This window comes from Castanea sativa, chromosome 6, assembly GCF_040712315.1.
Source record: "Castanea sativa cultivar Marrone di Chiusa Pesio chromosome 6, ASM4071231v1".
Taxonomy (NCBI): Eukaryota; Viridiplantae; Streptophyta; class Magnoliopsida; order Fagales; family Fagaceae; genus Castanea; species Castanea sativa.
The window spans coordinates 41097898-41120021 of NC_134018.1; the positions used below are offsets into that span (position 1 = coordinate 41097898).

Consider the following 22124-nt stretch of genomic DNA (forward strand, 5'->3'; position numbering starts at 1 on the left):
TCTTTCAAATAACTTAGTTTATAATTTGGGATGCTGTATTGAATCACAATCATATTTACATTGCTTGTCCATGCTTTGTTTCTCCATGCTTATGTTTACTTTAGTTTTGCCTATAGATATAAAATGTTTGCTTATTCTTTTCATTTTACCTTGAAATTTTCATTTATTTATTTTTAATTCCTTTAAATTGGTGTAGTAAATAGAGAAATCGAAATATTGAGATTGTTGAGGCATACTCATATAATTAGACTTTATGAGATTATAGACACCCCAACAGAAATCTATTTTGTGATGGAGTATGCCAAATATGGAGATCTGTTTAGATATATCAGAAAATTGCAGGAGGAAGAAGCTCATAAAAATTTTCAGCAGGTAGGATTCACAAATATTTTTCAGTTTCCTCCAACTCTTAGTTACTTTTTTTTTTTTTTGAGAAACTAGACCCAAAGGTCTGCTAAATTAATAGAAAAAGGGAATTATAGAACATCGCGAACTACAATAGGAGCTATATCGTCAGGTACGGATTCCATCCAAACCTGAAGCTCGTTACCAAATTTGGACTTTCGGGCAAGGAAATGGGCGACTAAATTACCTAGTTGTTTTACATGTGCAAAGTTACAAAAGCGTAAGCCACTAGCAAGCATAAGGGAATCGTTAATGACCAGACCAAACTCAGGGTGGTTAGACCCTCCATCACACAGCGCATTTGTTACAATCTCTGCATCACCCTCAAATGTAGCATCAAAGACACTTAATTCCTTAGCAAACTGGACTGCCCTCCTACAAGCAAGAGCTTCCACCGTAGCTACTGAGGGGGGAAGAGGAATTCTTTCAGCTAGTGCACTAATCACGCTGCCTTCCGAGTCTCGAATGACCACTCCCAAACTAGCAACCCCTATTTCTTTGAAGATCGCCCCATCATAATTCACTTTGTAACGCGGGGAAATTGGCGGGATCCACCTGACCCTGCGGGTTGGGATAGGGGGATGATGGTGTCGTAAGGGAGATTGAGCTGCTGAAAAATCGTGGAGGAGCCTTAGGGCCCTGGGTCGAATGTTCTGGTGGCTAGACCAACTGCCCCTCACACGGTCTGAGTTTCTTTTCTCCCAAATCATCCAAAAAATCACCGCCAGGAGCTTTGTATCCGTGCTACCTTTAAACTTGAAAATCATATCCAGCAGTTTCGCAAAGGTGGAAAACTTATACTTGAGTAGTTTTTTAGTTATCACATCAGCTTCCCAAATGATCCTTAGAGCAGGGTAGCTCCACAGTGCGTGAATAGTATCTTCACACTTAGAAAAATAGCCCCAGAAGGAAACCGAATGGACCACTCTCCTCCTCCACAAGTTGTATAACATAGGAATTGCCTCATTCTCTGCCTTCCACATCAGATGCTTGATCTTTTGAGGTGCCTGTAAAGACCAAATTCCATTCCACATTTGCCTACGCTTTCCAGGATCAAAACAGTTTAGGAGAGACAATCACATGAACGAAGATAACAGTCTATATGCACTATGAGTGGTATAAATAACTTCGTTGGAGGGAAACCAAACCTGCTTATCCGGGGTATTATGAATGCTCAAGGGAATACCACCAATGATCCTAGCTTCATGGGCTAGGAATTCACGCTAAATCAGGTCTGTGTTCCATGTGTGGGACTCTTCATCAATCAAGGCACTAACATTTGAGTCTGGACTGAGGGAAGAGGCCGGTGAGACAATACAGCTGCCGTGGGAGCTTGGTAACCATTTATCTCCTCTTACCTTGATGGACTTCCCATCCCCGACTTGCCAAACCAGTCCCAACTCAACTACCCGTTTGGCTTGAGTTATTGTCTTCCATGCATAAGACCCTTTGCTTAAGCTATTAGCCTCCATAATTGAGCAACTTGGAAAAAAATTTGCCTTAAAGACCTTGTGAAACAAAGTATCCTCATTTTTCTTTAGCCTCCACACTTGCTTAGCAAGAAGTGAGTCGTCAAATCTGCTCAGCTCTCTAAATCCCATCCCCCCTTCGCTTTTTGGAAGGCATAATTTCTCCCAACTGACCCAATGGATACGCTTCTGCTCCCTACGATAACCCCACCCAAATTTCCTAATTAAGCCTTCAATTTCGTTGATAAGCCCTTTCAAAAGTTTGAAGCACAACATCATATAGGTGGGGATCGCTTGGACCACCACCTTGATCAAGATATCTCCCCTGCCTGGGACAATAAATTTTCTTTCCATCCCTTTAATTTCTTCCAAATCCTCTCCTTTATCATACTAAAGGACTTCTTCTTTGCTTGGCCAACCAAGGAAGGGAGGCCAAGGTACTGTTCATACCTTTGGATAGCCGGGACAGCCAAAAGAGCTTTGATTTCTTCTTGAGTTTGAGCTGATGTGTTGGTGTTGAAAAACAAATTGGTCTTACCCCGGTTGATATTTTGGCCCGAAGCATTTTCATAAATCAGAAGGACTGATTGGATTTTCTAGCAATTTAAAGCAGAGGCTCTACAAAAAATTAAGCTATCATCGGCAAATAGTAAATGAGAAATACGAAGGCCAGCCGGGCAAAAGGAAATGCCTCTCAAGCTACCCTCATCTTCGGCTTTCTTAAGGAGCCCGTGCAGCCCTTTAGTGACGAGCAAGAACAAGTATGGTAATAGGGGGTCACCTTGGCGGAGGCCTCGCTGAGGAGAAATGAGTCCGTGAGGTTGCCTATTTAGGAGGATAGAATATGTGACAGATCTTATGCACATGGAGATTAGTGAAATCCATCTAGTGCTGAAGCCCATTTTTGCCATGAATTTTTCTAGGAAAACCCATTTGACATGGTCATAGGCTTTGCTCATATTGAGCTTTAAAGCCATCAGCCTCATTTTCCCAGTTCGCTTAGCCTTTAGGTAATGTAGAATCTCATGAGCTATCAGAATATTATCAGTTATTAGACGACCTGGTAAGAAAGCACTCTAGGTTTCTGAAATCAACTGAGGAAGAAACTTTTTCAAACAATTAGCAAGCACCTTCGCAATAAGTTTTTATAACACATTACTCAAACTAATTGGCCTAAAATCTGTTAACCTCCTCGGACTTTTAATCATAGGAATTAGAGTAAGGAAGGTGTGGTTGAGCTCATGAGGGAGTATACCTGAATTAAGAACCTCAAGAACTGCATCAGAGACATCCGAGCAGATTTTTGACTAATATTGTTTATAGAACAGGGGAGGAAACCTGTCTAGGCTAGGGGTTGTGTTGGCTTTCATTTGTGCAAGAGCCGCTTGGACTTTAGAAGCTACAAAGGGGCAGAGCAAGTTCTCATTCATTTCCTGGGTAACTTAAGTCTCCACACCTTCAAGGACTTCATCAAACTCATTGGGTCCTGAAGAAGAGAATAATGAGGAGTAGAAGCCATTAAGCAAATCACCGATTTTGTCTTCATCTTCCACCCAGGTGTCGAGGTCATCTTCAAGGCCCGAGATAAAATTTCTTTTGTTCCTTTTAGTAGCACGGCAATGGAAATATTTTGAATTCTGGTCACCACATCAAAGCCAGTCAGTTTTTGCTCTCTGACTCCACATACACTCTTCTAAGTCCATCAACTTGTTAATTTCCTCCTTGAGGATTTTGACTTGACCAATACCCTGCCCTGAAACAGCTTTCGTCTCCGCCTTAGCCAATAATTTTCTTTTGCGAGCCAGAGCTAATCTAATGTTACTGAACACATTCTTGTTCCAAGATTTCAGCTGGGTTTGACAATTATTTACCTTTAGCACAGTCATCATAGGGTCACCCTCAAGACTCAAGTCCTAAGCAGCATGTACCACCCTTTCACAGCTCTCATCCTTGGTCCACATCTCTTCAAAACAAAAAGGTCTTTGGGGGCAGTAGAACCGACTATGCACATCATCGGAGCAGAGCCAAATAGGCTTATGATCTGAAGAGAATCCTGCCAGATGGTGCAAGCGGACAGATGGGAATTTGAGCATCCACTCCGCCGAAGCAATGGCTCTATCCAACCTAACCCACACTAGCGGACCATCGAACCCATTATTGCACTAGGTGAACGGCAGACCAATAAACCCACTATCCTTAAAACCACAAAAGTCAAGACAATCTCTAAACTCGTGCATCTATTTATCAAACCTTAAAGCTCCCCTCGACTTCTCTTCCAATCTTGTGATCTCGTTGAAATCACCGATACATACCCACAGCAAATCATATTGTGTGCTGAGATGGCGAAGCAAGGACCAACAATCTTCCTGGTTAACTGTCCCCGGAGCTCCGTAAAACCCCGTAAACCGCCAGGTGTCATCAACCCTTGGATTTACCACTGCATCAATATGGTGAGGGGAGAAGGTGCGAATATGAAGGTCTAGATCATTCATCCAAAACAAAGCAAGGCCGCCGCTAAGATTTCCTCTAAGAACTAGGAACATATTATCGAACTTCAAACGACATTGAATTTTCTCCGTATACGAATTTTTCTTTTTGGTTTCCATCAAGAAAACCAAATTGTGTCCTTTTGCTCTCACTAGTTTCGAGAGTTCTCGAACTCGCCACCGGTTCCCAAGCCCATTGCAGTTCTAGCTTAGGCGATTCATGGTGATCGGCGTGGCTGAGCAACAACCACCATCGATGGAGAAGTAGATGGGGTACGGCCATTTGAGGATGAAGCTCTGCGTTTTTTTTGTTTTGGGTTCTATTTCATCGAATGCAGGCCTTTCCCTTTGTTTTTGGCTTGAGACTTACCCTTAGGCCCACTAGTGTTTGAGATGTCTACTAAAAGAGGTCTCATGTTCTCAGCTGAGGAGGCAACCATATGGCTCGGCCCATTATCCTTCTGGAGCCCAATATTGTCTCTTAAATGGATATTTTTAGATATTTTTGAACCCATAGTTTCATCCGCGGAAAGCTTCTTAGGGGGGTTTGACTTTGCATTTATTCCCACCTCCGGAAAAACTTCTTTCGGCGGGGCCTCAAAGTCTGCTGTTAAGCCCATCTTGCTGTCAATCATCTGCAATGTCTCATCAAATCTTTTAGAATCACCCAACAAGGACTTTGCGAGCAAGACACTTTTAGGCTCAACAACCGGGGTTTCCTTATCGGGTTGGGTTGTCTTAGCACGGGGGTCACCAGCTACCAAGCCAAATAGACGACCATTGGAACTTTCCTTCATCGGCTGTGGCATGGTTTTGCAAGAAAGGGAAACCTCCTCCCTCTCAAACCCCACCCCTAAGGCTGTAAATGAACCAAGTCGTTCATAAACAGCTCAGGCTTGGCTCAATAAAAAGCTCGTTCATGTTTGTTTGTTTATAAACAAGCCAAACTTAAACTTTAGTTTTAGGCTTGTTTAATAAACGAGCCAAGCCCAAGTAAAAAATATTGTTCATGAACAAGTTTGTGAACACCAAGGCTCGATATAAAAGTAACAAAAGAAGTTGAGCCTAGGCTTATTTTTTAGTTTGGTAATAAAATTGATATGAGCTTGACAAGTAAACTCATATCCTTCTAAGAGTTTAATTAATTATAAGTTAAAACCACACATCCAAACCAAATAGGCTAGATAATAAACTTGATATAGGCTTGATAATATACTTGTGTTGGATTTCAAGCTCAAAAACATGATATTGAGCCTGAGTTTGGGCTTGATATTGAGCTTGAGCATGGCTTGACCAATGAATCAAGTCAAGCCAAGCCAAGCCGAGCTCAAACTTTTATACTTTATAACAAGCTCAAGCTTGAACATTATTTGTAGGCTCGTATCAAGCTCAAGCCAAGCTTGAACATTTTACTTTTGCTATCGAGCCGAGCTTGAACATTCACTACTCAACAAAGCTCGGCTCGTTTACAGCCCTACCCGGAGTTCCATGGTTTACGAATAGGGTAGTCCATTTCAGCCCTCAACCACGGACCGAACTGCCTCTTATCTAAGGATGCCCTACCTTTATTTCCAAGCCACAAATCACAGTCCCTATCCTCATGCATTAGACTACCGCACCAGTAACAAAAGTTCGGAAGTCTTTCGTATCGAAAGGAGACCCAACCAACCACCACACCATTATCCCAGAGCTTTCTCCCCCTACTTAAAGGCATGGACACATCAATGGACACACAAACCCGGAGTGAGCGACCTATTGTTCCTTTCTCATCAGAGTCTGCCACTCGAACCACCTTTCCAATGGAACTACCTATGGACCTGCCAAGCTCGGGGGTCATACTTTTGATGGGGATGTTATGAATCTGAACCCAAAAAGTACACTCAGTGAAAGAGAGGGAAGAAATAATGAGTAAATTAGACCTATAATAAAATGTAAAATTTATTCTATAATAATGCATTGTGTCTTTACTTATTCTCAAAACTAATTATAACTTATCAAGCATGATAGACCGTTACTTTTTACTACCATGACTTTACACATTATTGAACCTAAATGTAATTTATAATAGAAATTATATGTAATACAAACATCTTAGGCGGAGACACAATTTATTTATTTTTAATTTAAATTCACCCGAAAAAAAAAAAAAATCTAATTCCACCATTGTATTCATATTTGTATGCTAATGTAATATTCAAGATCAAGTTGAAGGACTCAGTTCCTCTCTTAGAACCATGTGCTCTTTAACATTAGACTAAAACACCAATCTATTTTTTGTGTAAGCAGAGATTGAACCATATATCTCTCATGCAACTATTATAGATTTTACCAATTAAGCAAACTGGAACCCACCATACATAATAATTTAGTTCAAATATTGATGTAACAACAAATTTGATTAAGGTTACTTCAACAACAAACCACTTCTACCTTATTGAATACATTACTTATCATAGATTACGTTCTTACATCACTATATTATTATAATTATTATTAATTTTTTCAGATTTTAGTTGGAACAGAATATGGATATCAATCAAATTTGTCCAGGTAATCAACAGAGTGCGTGTCACAAAATAAATAAGGTTTCACATGAAAAGGAAAATTAAAGTACTAAGCATCAGCTTATCAAAAAAGTAATAGAGCATCAATATTCGGAAAAGCAACGTTAACAATTACACCTTGCTTTGCTAGAAATTAGAGCATTATGATATGTGGTTTCAACCTCATCTCGTCACAACTATGAAGTAACCATTCATTTAAACCCAATTTACACAGTTCATTTGAAGCTCATTATCCTATCTGAGACATTAGTTTATACATTCATAAAGGATTCCATGTCTGTTTATGTGCAAATTATAAGAGCTCAAACCTCAGTAGGCCGTAGCCTAAACTGTAATGAAGAAGGTACTTCAATCAGTTAAATTACAGGGTTATTATAGAATTGATGGTTCATGACTACAATTTCCATAGAAACATGCAACGGAATTAGTATTTGACCTAGGGAGGCAGATCAGTTGATCAATTTAGTACTTCATTGCAACATCCCAAATGCAACTCCTCATTTTGAGAAATGCAAGAGTGCTTACTGTTTGGTGGCCAAGTATTATCACAGTAGGCTATGCCGTAGCAGATCAAGAATGATGTAATGTGAGACATCATGCCGGTAGGTGCAAAATTGTCTCTAACCCCCTTTGTAATAGAATTTTATGTAGCAGATGGAATTTTTATTTTTATTTTTATTTTCTTTTCTATTGAAAGAGATATAGAATAGGCTGTTGTGTGATCATTTAGGAGCGGTTGTACTTTGTTTTGTTGCCCAAAGGATGGTTGTGTGGCGTAGGTCACCCGTGCCGTGCCTATGTCAGTGTTTGTTGTGTTTGCACAGTCATATCATCCTACTTTGGACTATGAAAGTAATAATTCATAAGGATCTTTTGAAATTGAAAAGAACGCTTAACATGGTCTTTAACTACATGAATATTGGGAAATGTTATTTTCCCTTTATTTGTATTTTGTCTAAGGTTCCATTCGGTTGGGAGGATGAAAAAATGAGAAAATAGAAAATAGAAAGGGGATGGAAAAGTAAGAGAATAAAAAAGTTTTTAATTTTCCTCATTTGTGTTTGGTTGAAAGGGTGGAGAAGTGAAGAGATAGAAAACTTTTTGGTTTAATTGAAAATAAAGTTTGTATAAATTTAATATCATATCCCTCTTAAATAAAACAAAAAGTAATAAATTATACTCTTTAAAAAAATTGTGTATAGATGAAAATGGATATTTCTAAAAATAACATAAGAAATCATCCAAAAGTGTTTTTTTAAAAAATAATTAAAAAAATTAAGAAAAAAAAAAAGAAGAAAAAGAAGAAGAGCCCACCTGACAAAACCCCAAAAAAAAAAAACTTTACCAAAAAAAAAAAGGAGAAAGCCAACACTACAAGGGAAACTGGAAAAACCCAAAAAAAAAAAAAGCCAGAAACGTTAATCAAAGATGGGGCAGTTTTGTCCAAATATTTTTCCTACTTTTCATTCAAATTTTCTCTCCAATTTGGAGAGATTGTATTTTGAAGGAGGATGAGAGAAAACTTATGAGCCCTACCACTTTTCTCTCCCCCTCCCCCTCTCAACCAAACAGTAAAAAATGTCATTTTCCACCCTATTTCCTTCTCCTTATTTTCCATCCTCCCTGTTTTCACCCCAATTGAACATTCCCTAAGTGAGACATATTCCGCTACTGTGGTGAAATTCAAAATATCAAACACCCCCTCTCCCCCTCCTCTTCCACTGTTAATTCTTGAAATTATGATATTTATTTTGACTTGCATAACTCATTGAAACATAAAACATCTAGAGATACAACAATGTAAGAGAATACAATGATTACAAAGCAATTATAAATTATAACAATGTAAATGCTTACATATCATGAAAGAACTTGTAGGTTTGATATCTTCTATGATATACTGGACTGCACCAATGCAACCCAACACTGCAACGACAGAGAACCAGGTAGCTATTGCAAAATTAAGGAGCTGCATTGAAAGGCGACATTTGGCGTCCTTGGGCATTCTTCCCACTTTCAAATATTCCACAGAAAGGAAGACAAAATCCAGTGCAGTGAACCCAACTGCGCCACAGATGGACACAAAGTCCCCAAAAAAGGGCACAGCCGCAGTAATAAGAGAAATAAGAGCCATGTAAATGGAAGTGAAAATAAGTCGGACAAGGTATTTTCTCAGGGGGAAACGGTCAGTAGCTTTGCTGGACAGCATTTTTTCCTCAAAGTAGCCATACGTTGGCCTGCAATATATCTAAAAGAAAAAATTCAATTAAAAGAGGAATTGAATTCATAATCGTTAAAAACATGACTAATGCAGAACCAAGAGAGGAAGATAACAATGTGGGAAGATGCCAGTATAAAAACATGACATTGAAAGAATTTCGCTTGACATAGAAAAAGTTTGAAATTCAAATTATGATGTTATGGTGAAGCATCACTTAAAAAAAGACCATTAAAGAATAAATGAGAGAGTACAAGAAGTCATGATTGAGAAAGTTTTTGTTCTGTTGACAGCTCACTTTCTTCAAGACTGCATGTATTTGAATGATCATATGGCTGTTCTCCATTTTTCTATTTTTGATCTGTACTTCTCAAATTGCTGATTTCTATGGTGTAAAATCAAAGAATATTTGGTTATTAAATTTCTCATTTTTAGGGATTTATTTATAGATACTTAATACTGAGAAAGGTTTGTCACATTGCATTGGTGTTAATGAAGTTTTCAGATGTTTGCATCAAGTGTATTCTTGAAATCTATAACACCCTTCTTTTTGTTTTATAGCTGAATTTAAATTATAATTCTGTCCTGAGAATAAAAATAATACAAGAAAAAAATAATGAAGATGAAGTAAGAGAGCAAGAAACAAAGACCTATCATATAAACCTATAATGGCCAAGTGTGTTACATTAAATGCAACTCTTTATTTATAAAACCTTAAAAAGAGTACCTGATAGCATCCAGATAATTGTATCACGAAAAAGAGATTTGCCATAACAATTGTCCATTCAGGAACGCTTGAGAAGATAATATTTAAGGCTGAACTTCTGATCCAAAAGCCCAGTATCCACAGGAGGCCAGTTGCCAGTAACTCAGAAATAATGACACTGTATGCTGCTGATACACCCTTGTACATATTCTTCCTTGCAGGTTCTCTCATGGTATTCTGGAAAGCAAATGGTTGTCTATAGTCACCATATTGATTGTTAAGAACGTGTATTGTTCAAAAATACTATCCCTTAGTTCATCTACCAGTACACAAAAGCCAAACAAAAATAAAAATTGACTTTTAATAGATGGAGAAAAAAAAATCAACATAAGAATAAGAATGAAAACCCCTGAATTTATAAAATATTTTTTATGACATGTGATCTGTATTTCAGGAAGCATTGCATCTCCGAAAGAAAACGCAATTATTACAAGAGCATTAAAGGCTCTAAAGGTCTTACGAGAGGAGCTTCCTTGCAAACTGTAACTTATTGAGTTTCTGTCAGTCTTCTTACCTAGAAGGACATGAAGTCAAATAAAGCCTGAGATGAAGCTATGAAGAGACTAAATTTTATGGAAAATACCAGTTCAAGCAATAAAGCTATGATGCAGCAGGCAAAGGAAAACATCACAAGCCCACCATCATAAATTGTCACACCAATGGTTGTAGCTGCAGATCCAATCATGCTGAAAGTGCACAATGCATTTACGCATCTCAATGAGTGGATATCAGGAAGCTGAGAGAGAAGAAGTTCAAAGGCTCCAAAGAACATAATGAAATGCTGCAGGGTTAAGGAACCATCCTCACGAAAGTATTTGTAAACTGCCTGCATATATAGATGGAACAGAACACCCTCTCCCCTCTCCCCCAACCTCCCCCCCCCCCCCCAAAAAAAAATGAAAGAAATAAACAATAAGAAATAAGGAGGAACACATATCATAATAATCTATCATTTTAAGACCGGCTAACCTTTAGGCTGCTCCCAGCAGCAATTTGAATGGCAATGTTATTGCCAAAAGGAGCCACCTGCTGAAAAAGTGCAACAGACCAATAACCCCAGAATCCTTCAAGAATCAGGGAAAATTTCCAGTCAACTAAGCAGAAATGCATATGGTGAGAAAGCGATACAAGCTAAAACAGTTAAAAGATCCAACTTAAAATACAGGTTCGGATTCTAAATACTGAGATAATTTAACTGTATGTAAGCACTGTAGTTGGAAAAACAAGTGCATCACATGTAACTCAGGAAAATAATTGCCATAGTTTAAAACAAATGACCACAAGCACTATAGCTCATCAAGTGAGAAATGGTAGGTATCAAGTTCAAACAAGTTGTGACTTACATTTCAGGTAGGGAATAGGATTTGGAATCAATTGGTAATGTTCTAATGCTCAGAAATGTACCCAACAAAGCTTTAGCACAAAGGTTCTATATAGAAGAATTAGAAGGACAAAGGAGTACACAATTTTCATCAGGAGTAACTTCATCTTCACCCTATATACATGTCCATCGCAATGGACTTGAATTGTAAACATTGTACAAGAAGCCACTAGAAGATAATTAATAATAGTTTTCTCAGATATTGTGACAATAGCAGGCATCTAACAATCAAATACAAGAAAATTTTCTAGCTACAATAGCAGACATCTAACAAGCAAGTACAAGTATGATAAGCTCAAACCAGTCAGTTATGCCATTCTAAATTACAGCCGAAATGGGAAAAATTAAGTCTGAATTCCTTCTTTTTCTAGATTTCTCAATTCTTGGATATCTGATCTGAGTTCTCCTAATCAACAAATTTAAGTAGTTGTCTATCATAAACATAAAGTTGACCTTGAATCAATTTTAAGTTTTTATCTTTTCTTTATAATATTCTTGTTGTTGATGTCACTCACTCATGGTTGTTTCTTTTCTTATATAAATATTGACATTAAAAAGTGGAATTGAAATTAGAAAATGCCAACCAAAGATGCTCCCAGCAAGTTCTCTATATGTAATGTGCTTCTTTCCATTCCATTTCCATAATGATGCAATCAGAAGGCTAGAATACCAAGTTGCCAATGTTCCGCTCACTAAACTAGTCACACCTGGACAGAGGGAGTTGCAACTTGTAACAACATATCCACAATAAAAGTTGTTTTTATTTATATATATATATATATATATATAGGTAAAAGCTAAAATAGATTTCATGAAAAGATAAAAATCATAAAAAAAAGAGTAAAAGATAAAATAGAGAGTAACCAAATAATTAAAATAGACAAGAAAACTAAAATTAGTAGTATAATTTAAACTTTAAAGCATTAATATAGACAACTTAAAATATGTGTGTGTGTGTATTCATACATATTAACCCGAATTAAGTTAGATGTATGGAGTATGATTATCATTGTGAGGCCTAGGAATTAATAGGATAGATAGTAAAATTATCATTATCATCAACAATAACAAATTAACAATATTATAGTATAATGCGAAATTGCAACTTATCTTGTACATCAAAGTAACGTTATGAGCATCTTTTAATTGCTTGGCTGAGCCATGTTTCTGTACCCTAATGGGTGATAGTATGGGGTTTAAGAGCAGTAACTTTTACATATGACTAATTTTAAGTCTTGCAATTCAAACTCACTAATCTGCATCTTGAAAGAAAAATTCCAAAGTATATGAGACATATTTCATGTTACAGCTTCCAGACATTGCTTCTCTGGTTCACCAAAAACTCTTTGCACAAACTTTTCAACAACTGAAACAAACTCTTCCACTTTTTCTTCATGGGGCAAATGCCCACAATGCTTAATTATTTCGAGGTGGGATCCAGGTATAGCTTTTGCAAGTCTCTGAGCATTCCAAGAGGGGACAATTCGGTCGCTATCACCCGTGACAATCAGAACTGCGTTTCATGATAACAATGCCAATATTAATATTACATTTTTCCTATTCAACTTAATAATAGGACATGCCATGGAATAACAAGTAACAAGAAGTGAAAACCATGATGTTCAAAAAATTTAAATTACCAATCTAATCAGTAATTTAACATTGTATCAGAGTAGGAAGTCATGAGTTTGATTCCTGTCTTCACTTTATCTTCCATTTAAAATCTCACGTGTTGGGTCTCACTTATTAAAAGGTAGTTTGAGTCCACACGTGAGAGGGAGTGTTACATTTATGTGTTTAAATGATTAAAATTATCATTTCCCAACTTAAGCTTTTGAGAGAATTGGTAATTTAACGCAAAATTTTATTGGATACATGGCTTAGACATATGTATTGGATCAATGATTTAGCCAGCACCCTAGAGAGAGAGAGAACTAATGAGCACAAAAAAGGAAAAAAAAAAAAAAAGGTTTTGCACAAAAATCATAATTGGGCTAATTAAAGAGTCCTCTAGTTCATAGGCAATCAACACCTGTTCCAACTTCACTTGTAACTGTGTTAGTGATCCAAATTTTGTCTTAAACTAGACTACCCATCTTATTTAGTATGGCCAATTCCTTTCCCGACTTTCATCTCACAGGCTAAATTTCAACACCCTTGTCTATCCAATAGAGTAGTTTCAGTTAAGGATATATGACATTAGTCCCGCCATGGACAGCATCAAGTGGATAACCAATAAAGTTGGCAGCATTACCTGGACATGAGATTTCGTGGAGTCTTTTTTCCAGTGGTGGCTTTGACTCAGTCTCTGTATCTGTAAGCATTGCTGCTGTATATTCAACTAGTGCCCTGTCCCAACCCTTTGTTCTCAAGGGCTGCGTTTGATATTAACATACAGGTGAGCAATAACCATTCCAATTTTTTTTTGGGGGGGGGGGGGGGGGAGAGAGAGGGAAATATTAATATAATTACCTTAGTATAACCATATAGGATATGTTCAGTGACCTGACTCGAGTTATACCATGCATTCCGTATTGCAGCTATACCAAATTTATCAATTACCATCCTTACCTGAGAATAATGAGGGCATTCCAACATCAAATAGGCAATCAGGGATAGCTTCCAAATGTTTCATTATCAGTTAAATTCCAAAAATAAAGTATCTGACATAGGCAAAAACAGACAATAGTCAACAACCCCCTCTTCCACCCCCACACACGGGGTAGAAATGGCAACTGGGCAGGTATGGGGCGGGTTTTCTATTCCCCACCCCACCTCACTTTGGGTAGGTTTTTTTTTTTCCCACACCGTTCTAGCGGGCACCTGCCCAGCCTCGTCCCAGTCAACCTTTTGTTATATAATTTATTAAAATTTGATTTAAAATATATCATAGATTAAACTAAAACTAATCAAACACAAAGATTATTTTGTAACTTGTAACATTACAAAACCTTCTAAAAGCATAACAATACAATAATTCAAGTATTAAAAAACAATTCAAACATAACAATACAATAATTTAAATCTTAAACATAAAAATATAAATTCAATAATACAACAACAAAATATATCATAAATTTAAGTTTAAAGGTTAAAGAACATATACATATGCCTTATTATATATATTTTTTAAAAGAACTATTAAAATATTATTAAAAAAAATTTTAATTTTTTTTAAATTTATAAATATAAACAGGCAGGTTCGGGAGAAGGAGTTAACACCCGTCAACACCCCATTTGCTAGCAGGGTGGGTTTAATTCGCCATCCCTAACTTCAGTTTCAGTGCCCACCCCACCCCCCCCCCCCCCCTCCCAAAAAGAAAAGATAATATCTGATTAATCAGATTTGATCTTACATACTGCACAAGATTACTATTATGGGCACCAGGAATCCTGAAACTGGTGAAAATAAATTGGGGTGGAAAGACATTACTGAGTTTGAGTTAAAACTTTATTTTATCATGCAATATTTAAAGATTAGGCAGGGTGACCTGTGATGTCTAAAGATGTCAAGCCAGAACTTGGAACATTTTAGAGAGAAAGTCGTTTGATATTTTGGTTTGGCTGACATAAAGAACAAATTGAATCAACATGGAGAGGGAAAAAAAAATTAACCAAGTACAGTGTTAAATCATCTGCAAAGAAATCCATTACCAGCATCACACCAAAGGCAGAGCGCAAAATAGCTGACAATAGTTTTTTATACAGAGAATTCAGCATAACTGCCATCCCCTTCACCATTTGCATCGTTGCCTGTGCAACATGCTTTGCAAACTTCAACAAAATCTTGGAAAGCTTCAGAAATGGATTCCTGAGACTGCTTGAATCAGAGCTGTCTTTTTCCATCCAGCTCTCTCTTCCCAACTGGTTTCCTTTAACAGCCTTACGCACAATAAGTGGGGCCAAAATTGCTGGGGCAACAAGGATCAGAGCAGCAACACGTTCTGGTGCTTCAAAGTAAGAATTAACTGCTGTAAGGGAACCAGCTGAATGCCTGCCATGTCATTTTTTCAACAGGTTCAGGGAGATGCAATGTAATTACTGATCTGCTAGACAATATAGATAGCCTAAGAACTATACATATAAGAAGTGCAGATGCAGCTTGCACCTAAAATCCAAAAGCCCAAATTGAAGGCTAGGCTACCATCCATATGGCAAAAAGTTAAAAAGTTTAATTACGGATGTGTTTATTGGTCTATCTTTGAGCAAGGACACCACTTTAAGTGACCTATCCACTTCAAAAACCAGCTAGACTATGTGCCGGAATTTGCATCCTAACGTAGGCTGCTCCAACCAAAATTGATGCAATTAACCCAAAAAAAAAAAAAGAAAAGAAAAACAAACAAAGATGAGACATGTACATACCCCACCAAAATTGCCTTCTCAGCCGCTAAGAAATCAATGAAGTACAAGGTAGCTAGCACTGAAAATGCCATGGAGTATGGATTCAGAGGTCTTCTATTCTCAGTAGCAGGAGATGAATGAGAGGAGAAATTTAGCCTTGATGTCAACCCAAAGGCTGGTCTATCAAAAGCAAGAACTTTGGAACCGATAAGCTCTGCCAAAGGCTTCATAACTCGATTCCATGAGAACAAGGAGGCTCCGAAGCCATGAAGTAAAATCATAGGAAGTTGAGAAAGTGTGTGATTCTGTAAAGAGTTAGGAGCTTGGAATTCATATATCTTGTGGTGTATCTGCACGCCTTGAAATTCACAAAAACAACTGTCCGGATCAGCTAGAAGTGATGGATCCAATAGTTCATCTTGATCAATGCCAGCTATTCTCTTCTTTCTATTTGTATTTGTATCCAACAATGGCTCTGGATATTTGAAGGTACACAGAAAGCAGTAGTCTTAGAAATTAGCCTTTAAAGGGATAATCAATTTTAAAGGTTTTCCTTTTGTTCCCATTGAGAGCCAAATCCGGCTTGTGTATAATAATAAAACTGGATTCAGCGTAGTAAATGAAATATTAAAAAAAAAAAGATACCAGAGTATTGGGCACCGGAGGAAGTGAGAGGAGAAGAAGAAGAAGCAGCTTGAGGCTGAGATTTAAGCAGTCGAGAACCCTGAATCTTCAACTTCAACTTCTTCTTCTTCTGCGAACAAAAGTTAATATTTTTACAACAACGATATTGGGGACAATGAGGAGACAACACCAAATTCAATTTGCCCTCAAACCGGGACACCCCCACTCCCACGCTCTTCATTTCTTTCCACTTCTCTCTGCTATTTCATACGCTACTTCACACTTCCCCAATTTTATCTTAAATAAGTCCATATATTTCAAATTCCGGAAAATTTACAGAAAAACTAAAAACAACCTTCGTATTATTATTATTATTATTATTGTTATTATTATTTTATAAAAATTATTATTAGGCTCAAATGTAAATTGCATCTTTAAGTTTGACTGAAATTTATTTCAGTCACCTAATTTTAGATTCATACAATTGAGTTTCTTAAGTTTCAAACTTATTCAATTCAAGTCTTTCATCCAACACCATGCACCTTCACTCCACAAATATAAATGTGTGTGAGGTGTTAGGGGTAAGGACTGGGGTTCAAGTCTCTATGAGCGAGATTCACACACATATACACTTAGATTAAACTAGATTAGAAATTCTACCTTGTATATAAAAAATAAAAAAAAGTCTTTCATCCAATTTAATTAAAATTTTCTATTAAAATTTTATTTCTCACAAAGAAAAACTATAAAATTAATAAAAATATTTTATAGATATTTTTATGTGATAAATTTGTTTTTTCAAAAAATATTTTTTTATTAGTTAATTGCATACTTGACTATAATTTTTTAACGAAATTGGTTGAATTGAATAAATTTGAAATTTAAGGAATTCAATGGAACAAAAGTAAAGTTAGAAAGCTAAAATGAATTTTAATCAAATTTAGAATGTGTAATTTATATTTTAGCCTTCTTATCATCATTTTTAGATATCATAGAATTTCAACTTATTCCCTTATTTGTAGACAATAAATTTATTAATTAAGGTAATTGTAACTTTAGATTTTTTTTTTTTTTTTTTGAGAATTCGGCTTAGTTGGCCAAAGAAATTTATTGAAAAAATATAGGATAGATTACACATGATCCCTTATTGCCAGATTTAGAATTTCTAGCAAGGAAATGGGCAACTAAGTTGCCAACACACTTAGGCCCTATTTGGTTTTTTTTTTTTTTTTTCTTCATCACTCCTCACTCAATTTTCGTTACTCATCACTCAAAATACCTCAATTTCTTATACCCACCAGTTTGGCACATATCACTCAGCTTGCCATCACTCAAAATTTTCAACTTTTTGTGGGCCCCATACTTGTAACTTGGTCAGAGCAAAGCTGTTAGCCGACCTGCGGAAGGTTTCATCCCCATTTTTTTCTCTTTTCTCATTTCCCCTTCCCCCTTCAACCCACATACTCTCCCAAAGCATAAACTCGAACCCATAACTCCAAAAGAAGCTCTCTCGCCGATCTCCACCGTCCGTCGCCAGGGTCGCTTCACCCATCTCTCCGACATGTACCAATGGCACTATATCCTCCGTCGTGACCAGTGGCGCCAATGAGCAAACTCAAAGATTGCAAACCTAGAATAATGAAAAAATCTTCTTCGCAAAGAGCAAGTTCTAAATACCCATCAATGAATTTTCAGTATCCCTCTGCTAAAAAGGTAAAGAAAAACTATCCCTGTTTTTTTTTTTTTTTTGAAAATTTTTTCTATGATTGTGCAACTCTGATGGGTCTTTTTAGCTTCTCTGTTGTTCATAGCCAAGCATTCTCAGTAAACACAACGCAAAAAATGGAGGAACATGGAAAAACAAAAAAAACAAGGTAGAACCCTTTAAGCTTTGGGCCTGTAAACAGATGGAATGTAAGCGTTTGGGTCTCACCGGAAAATGGAATCGGTGAATGGAGCTTCGTCGAAGATGGGCCTTGTGCTGATCGGCAGAGTTGGGCCTTGTGCTTCAGATGGATTCACAGTGATATCAAAAGGTTGTGCTTATGCTGTGGGTTTGGAATAAGGGAAAAGGGAAAGTGATGAGATGATGAAGAAGAACTTTGTTAGGTGGTCGGGATAGTAAAGGCAAAAAGACCCGTTGGAGCTGCGTAGGGATGGGACGGGACACTGGCAGTGGGACCCATTTGTGCTGAAGAATTACGAAATTGCCACTGATATCCCATAACTCATATCTTGAAAACAAGCACCAGGTTTTTCTGAATTAGTTAACTCAAATCTCAAAATTCTAAGATTTGTTAACTGAGTTAACAACACAATAATAAGCCAAACAAGCATCCCTACCTGTAGGGCCCAATGATTTTGGATTATGAGTTAACAAAACTCAGTTTTGTTCACTGAGTTAACAAAATCCAAACAAGGCCTTAATATGTGAAAAACAACAAAAACAAAACTCAACAGCTAATACAAGGATATCACTTAGGACATGACCATATTCAAGGGGAATCACATCACTTGCCAGGAGCGCTTTTAGAATGACCTCTACATCTCCTTCCACTTCAATATCGAAAACACTAACCTCCCTTGCAAAGACCATTGCTCTTTGACAAGCTAATACTTCAACCGTAGCAACAAAAACTGGGATGCGAATTCGCTTTGATAAGGCTCCAATCACATAGCCAAAACAATCTCAAATCGCGACGCCTAATCCTACAACTCCCTGCTCATTGAAAACTGCCCCCATCAAAGTTGAGTTTATAATGAGGGGAGATGGGAGGAATCCATCTAACAACTCTGCCATTAGCTATGGAGACTCTGTTCTTTTTCTCTTGAGCAGATTGGAAATCTTGAAGAAGGATTTCAGCTTTTGCCTGGATAAAATGAAAGTCCAAAAATGCTGAGCCTACTTTGTCATTGCTCCTCTTATTCTATATAAGCCAAAGAGTGATGGCTAGGAGATTCACATCAATACTGTCCTTCATTAGAAAAGCCAACTCCAAAAAATTTGCAAATGCATGAAATTTATACTTGATCAATCTCTTCAACTCCTCATCTACTTCCCAAATCACAAGGAGCATCTGACAACCCTATAGAGCATGAATGGTGTCTTCATAGGTATCCTTACAATTTGGAAAATATGTAGATTTTACGACATTTCTACACATCAAATTATAAAGAGTAGGGATAGCCTCATTTGTCGCTCTCCATAGCATGTGTTTAACTTTATAGGGGACCTGTAAATTCCAAATTCCCTTCCACATCTTGCCACTTCTACCCCCAGATGAATAACTTGATTGCTAGCTTCTCTCTATCTTCGCCATTAGATGGTAGGCTGATCTGGATGTATAGTCCCCTTAAGGAAAGTGTAACCACACTAATTTATCAGGTACATCCTGAATACTTAGAGGTAGTCCAGCAATGGTTTTTACTTCATGAGGCAGAAATTCTTGAGCAATCAATTCTCTTTTCCAAGTATGATTTTCATGATCAATCAAATCACATACCTTTGAATCAAGATGCAGAACTGAAACTAGAGATAAAATCCTAGAACCCGAGACCTTAGGAAGCCATTTATCCCCCCCTGATCTTAATAGCCTGACCATTTCCCACCCTCCAAACTACCCCCAATTTGACAACATGTTTAGCCTGAAGAAAGCTTTTCCATGAATATGACCCCTTTTGTTGTATGCTTCACAATCCAAAATAGAACAATTAGGAAAGAACTTGGCTTTGAAAACCCTGTGAAAGAGAGATTCGTCATTGTTTTTAAGCCTCCAGATTTGCTTGGCCAGCAAAGAATCATTAAATTTTCCCAACTCTCGAAAACCCATTCCTCCTTCACCTTTGGGAAGGCATAGTTTCTCCCAACTTACCCAATGAATTCTTCTTTGTTCCCCTTTGTACCCCCACCAAAATTTCCTAACAATTGTTTCAAAGTCATGTATAAGCCCTTTTGGTAGCTTAAAACAATACATGGTGTATGTAGAAATCAATTGAACTACTGCCTTGATTAGAATCTCCCAGCCAGCTTGTGATAAAAGCTTTTCCTTCCAACCCTTTAACTTTTTCCAAATTCTCTCTTTTATGATACTGAAAGACTTCTTTTTTACCTGACCCACTAGAGATGGAAGGCCCAAACAATGCTCATATCTTTGAATTGCTGGGATGCCTAGGAAATTTTGAATAGCTGCTTAATTTTAAACATGTGTATTTTAGCTGGAAAAAAAAAAAGGATTAGTCTTTTCCCCATTGATACTCTAACCCGAAGCTTGTTCATAACAATAGAGGATTGTTTAGATCTTCACACACTCCAAAATGGTGGCTCTGCAAAATACCAAACTTGTCAGCAAATAACAAGTGAGAGATCCGTGGACCAACTGGACATAAAGAAACTCCCCTTATATCTCCATCTTCTTCACCTTTCTGGAATAGAGCATGTAGCCCCTTTTATGACCAATAGGAATAAGTAGGGCGACAAGGGTCACCTTGGCGCAAATTTCGAGTGGGGGAGATAAAACCATGAGGTTGACCATTTAGCATGATGGAATAGGTAACCGATCAAATACAGATTGAAATAAGGTTAATCCACCTCTAGTTAATGTCCAAGTAAATCCATTCAATGTGATCATACACTTTGCTCATGTCAAGCTTCAAAGCTATATACCCCATATTACTCGATCTTTTTGATTTCAAGTAGTGCAAAGTTTCATGAGCGATGAGAATGTTGTCAGCGATGAGTCTCTCTGACATGAATTCACTCTGGGTCTCGGAGATTAGATTTGGAAAAAGAGGTTTTAAGCGATTTGCTAGAACCTTTGCTATCAATTTATACAGCACATTGCTCAAGCTAATAGGTCTAAAATCAGTGACTTGTTGTGGGCTCTGTACTTTTGGAATGAGATTTAGAAAAGTATGGTTAAGGTTTGCAGGGATGCTACCTACATTAAGAGCTGTAAGCACTGCCTCTAAGACTTCCATTCCAACCTTATTCCAATATTGATAGAACAGCGGATGGAAACCATCCAAGCCTAGAGCTGTTTCTACATCCATCTGCTTCAGAGCAAACTGTACTTCCCCTGCTTCAAAGGGTCTCATCAACTCATCATTCATTGTTGTTGTAATCCACCCCACCAAGCACTACATCAAAAATAGTGGGAGAGGCCGCGGTGAAAAGGGAAGTGTAGTAATTAACCAACAAATCCCTAACCTAATGTTCCTCCTCAATCCAAACTCTTTGTTCATTCTCTAGGCCTGAAATGAGTTTTCTTTTATTTTTCTCTGTTACTCTACAGTGGAAATACTTCGTGTTTTGATCACCATTTCTCAACCACTCTGTCTTAGAACATTGATTCCTTCTTGATCTCCTGATTTAATTGTTGCACATGGGCATGATTTCTTCCAGCCATCAAGACAACCTCCACTGAACTAGCTATTTTCTCTTGTGAGCCAACAATATACAAACATTTTCAAAAGTATGTTTATCCCACAATTGGAGTTGAGTTTGGCAATTACTAACCTTTCCCAAGACCTTACCCATTGGATTAGCAGCAGAGTTCATGTCCCATGCCAAATGAACCACTCCTTCATAGCGCTTATCCTTAATCCACTTCGCCTTAAATCTGAAAGGCTTTTGAGGGCGATGGAATCTAGCCTGAATATCATCTGAGACTAAGCATATAGGATCATGGTCAAAGGAAGACCTTGACAAGTGGTGTAGGCAAACATAGGGAAACTTAATAATCCAATCAGCAGATGCGAAGGCCCTATCGAGACGCACCCACACAACTTGACCATCAAACCTTCTATTACACCAGGTGAAGGGTAAGCCTATGAACCCCAAATCCTTTAAACCACAAAAATCCACGTAG

The 22124-nt window shown here is 37.5% G+C and overlaps 4 protein-coding genes across 8 annotated transcripts; all 4 read right to left on the reverse strand.

Annotated features, from left to right (window-relative positions):
• Positions 1-476: 476 nt before the first annotated feature.
• Positions 477-1439, reverse strand: LOC142639967 (uncharacterized). The gene has a single exon (XM_075814090.1). The coding sequence runs from the start codon at positions 1437-1439 to the stop codon at positions 477-479; it is 963 nt and encodes a 320-aa protein (XP_075670205.1).
• A 189-nt stretch (positions 1440-1628) lies between these two features.
• On the reverse strand, positions 1629-2228 carry LOC142639968 (putative mitochondrial protein AtMg00310). The gene has a single exon (XM_075814091.1). It carries the CDS (start codon positions 2226-2228, stop codon positions 1629-1631), a length of 600 nt encoding a protein of 199 aa, XP_075670206.1.
• A 6424-nt stretch (positions 2229-8652) lies between these two features.
• LOC142641403 (GABA transporter 1-like) lies at positions 8653-10771 on the reverse strand. 3 transcript variants are annotated; one of them, XM_075815832.1, is made up of 5 exons: positions 10492-10771; positions 10369-10422; positions 9870-10085; positions 9118-9172; positions 8653-8988 (listed from the first exon to the last, which is right to left on the reverse strand). In XM_075815832.1, the coding sequence occupies exons 3-5, from the start codon at positions 10077-10079 to the stop codon at positions 8753-8755; spliced, it is 501 nt and encodes a 166-aa protein (XP_075671947.1). In that variant the 5' UTR covers positions 10080-10085; positions 10369-10422; positions 10492-10771; the 3' UTR covers positions 8653-8752. The 3 variants fall into 3 exon arrangements, with proteins under 3 accessions (XP_075671947.1, XP_075671946.1, XP_075671945.1); XM_075815831.1 differs by having other exon boundaries at positions 8653-9172; positions 10548-10771; XM_075815830.1 differs by having other exon boundaries at positions 8653-9172.
• A 48-nt stretch (positions 10772-10819) lies between these two features.
• LOC142641400 (uncharacterized) lies at positions 10820-16557 on the reverse strand. Of its 3 annotated transcripts, XR_012845396.1 has the most exons (8): positions 16279-16557; positions 15655-16108; positions 14944-15283; positions 13762-13860; positions 13544-13664; positions 12542-12802; positions 11874-11996; positions 10843-10972 (listed from the first exon to the last, which is right to left on the reverse strand). XR_012845396.1 is itself a non-coding variant. In XM_075815829.1 (7 exons), exons 1-6 carry the CDS (start codon positions 16496-16498, stop codon positions 12588-12590), a joined length of 1449 nt encoding a protein of 482 aa, XP_075671944.1. In that variant the 5' UTR covers positions 16499-16557; the 3' UTR covers positions 10820-11996; positions 12542-12587. The 3 variants fall into 3 exon arrangements, 2 of the variants coding, with proteins under 2 accessions (XP_075671944.1, XP_075671943.1); XM_075815829.1 differs by having other exon boundaries at positions 10820-11996; XM_075815828.1 differs by lacking the exons at positions 10843-10972; positions 11874-11996 and having other exon boundaries at positions 12315-12802; positions 16279-16556.
• Positions 16558-22124: the final 5567 nt, after the last annotated feature.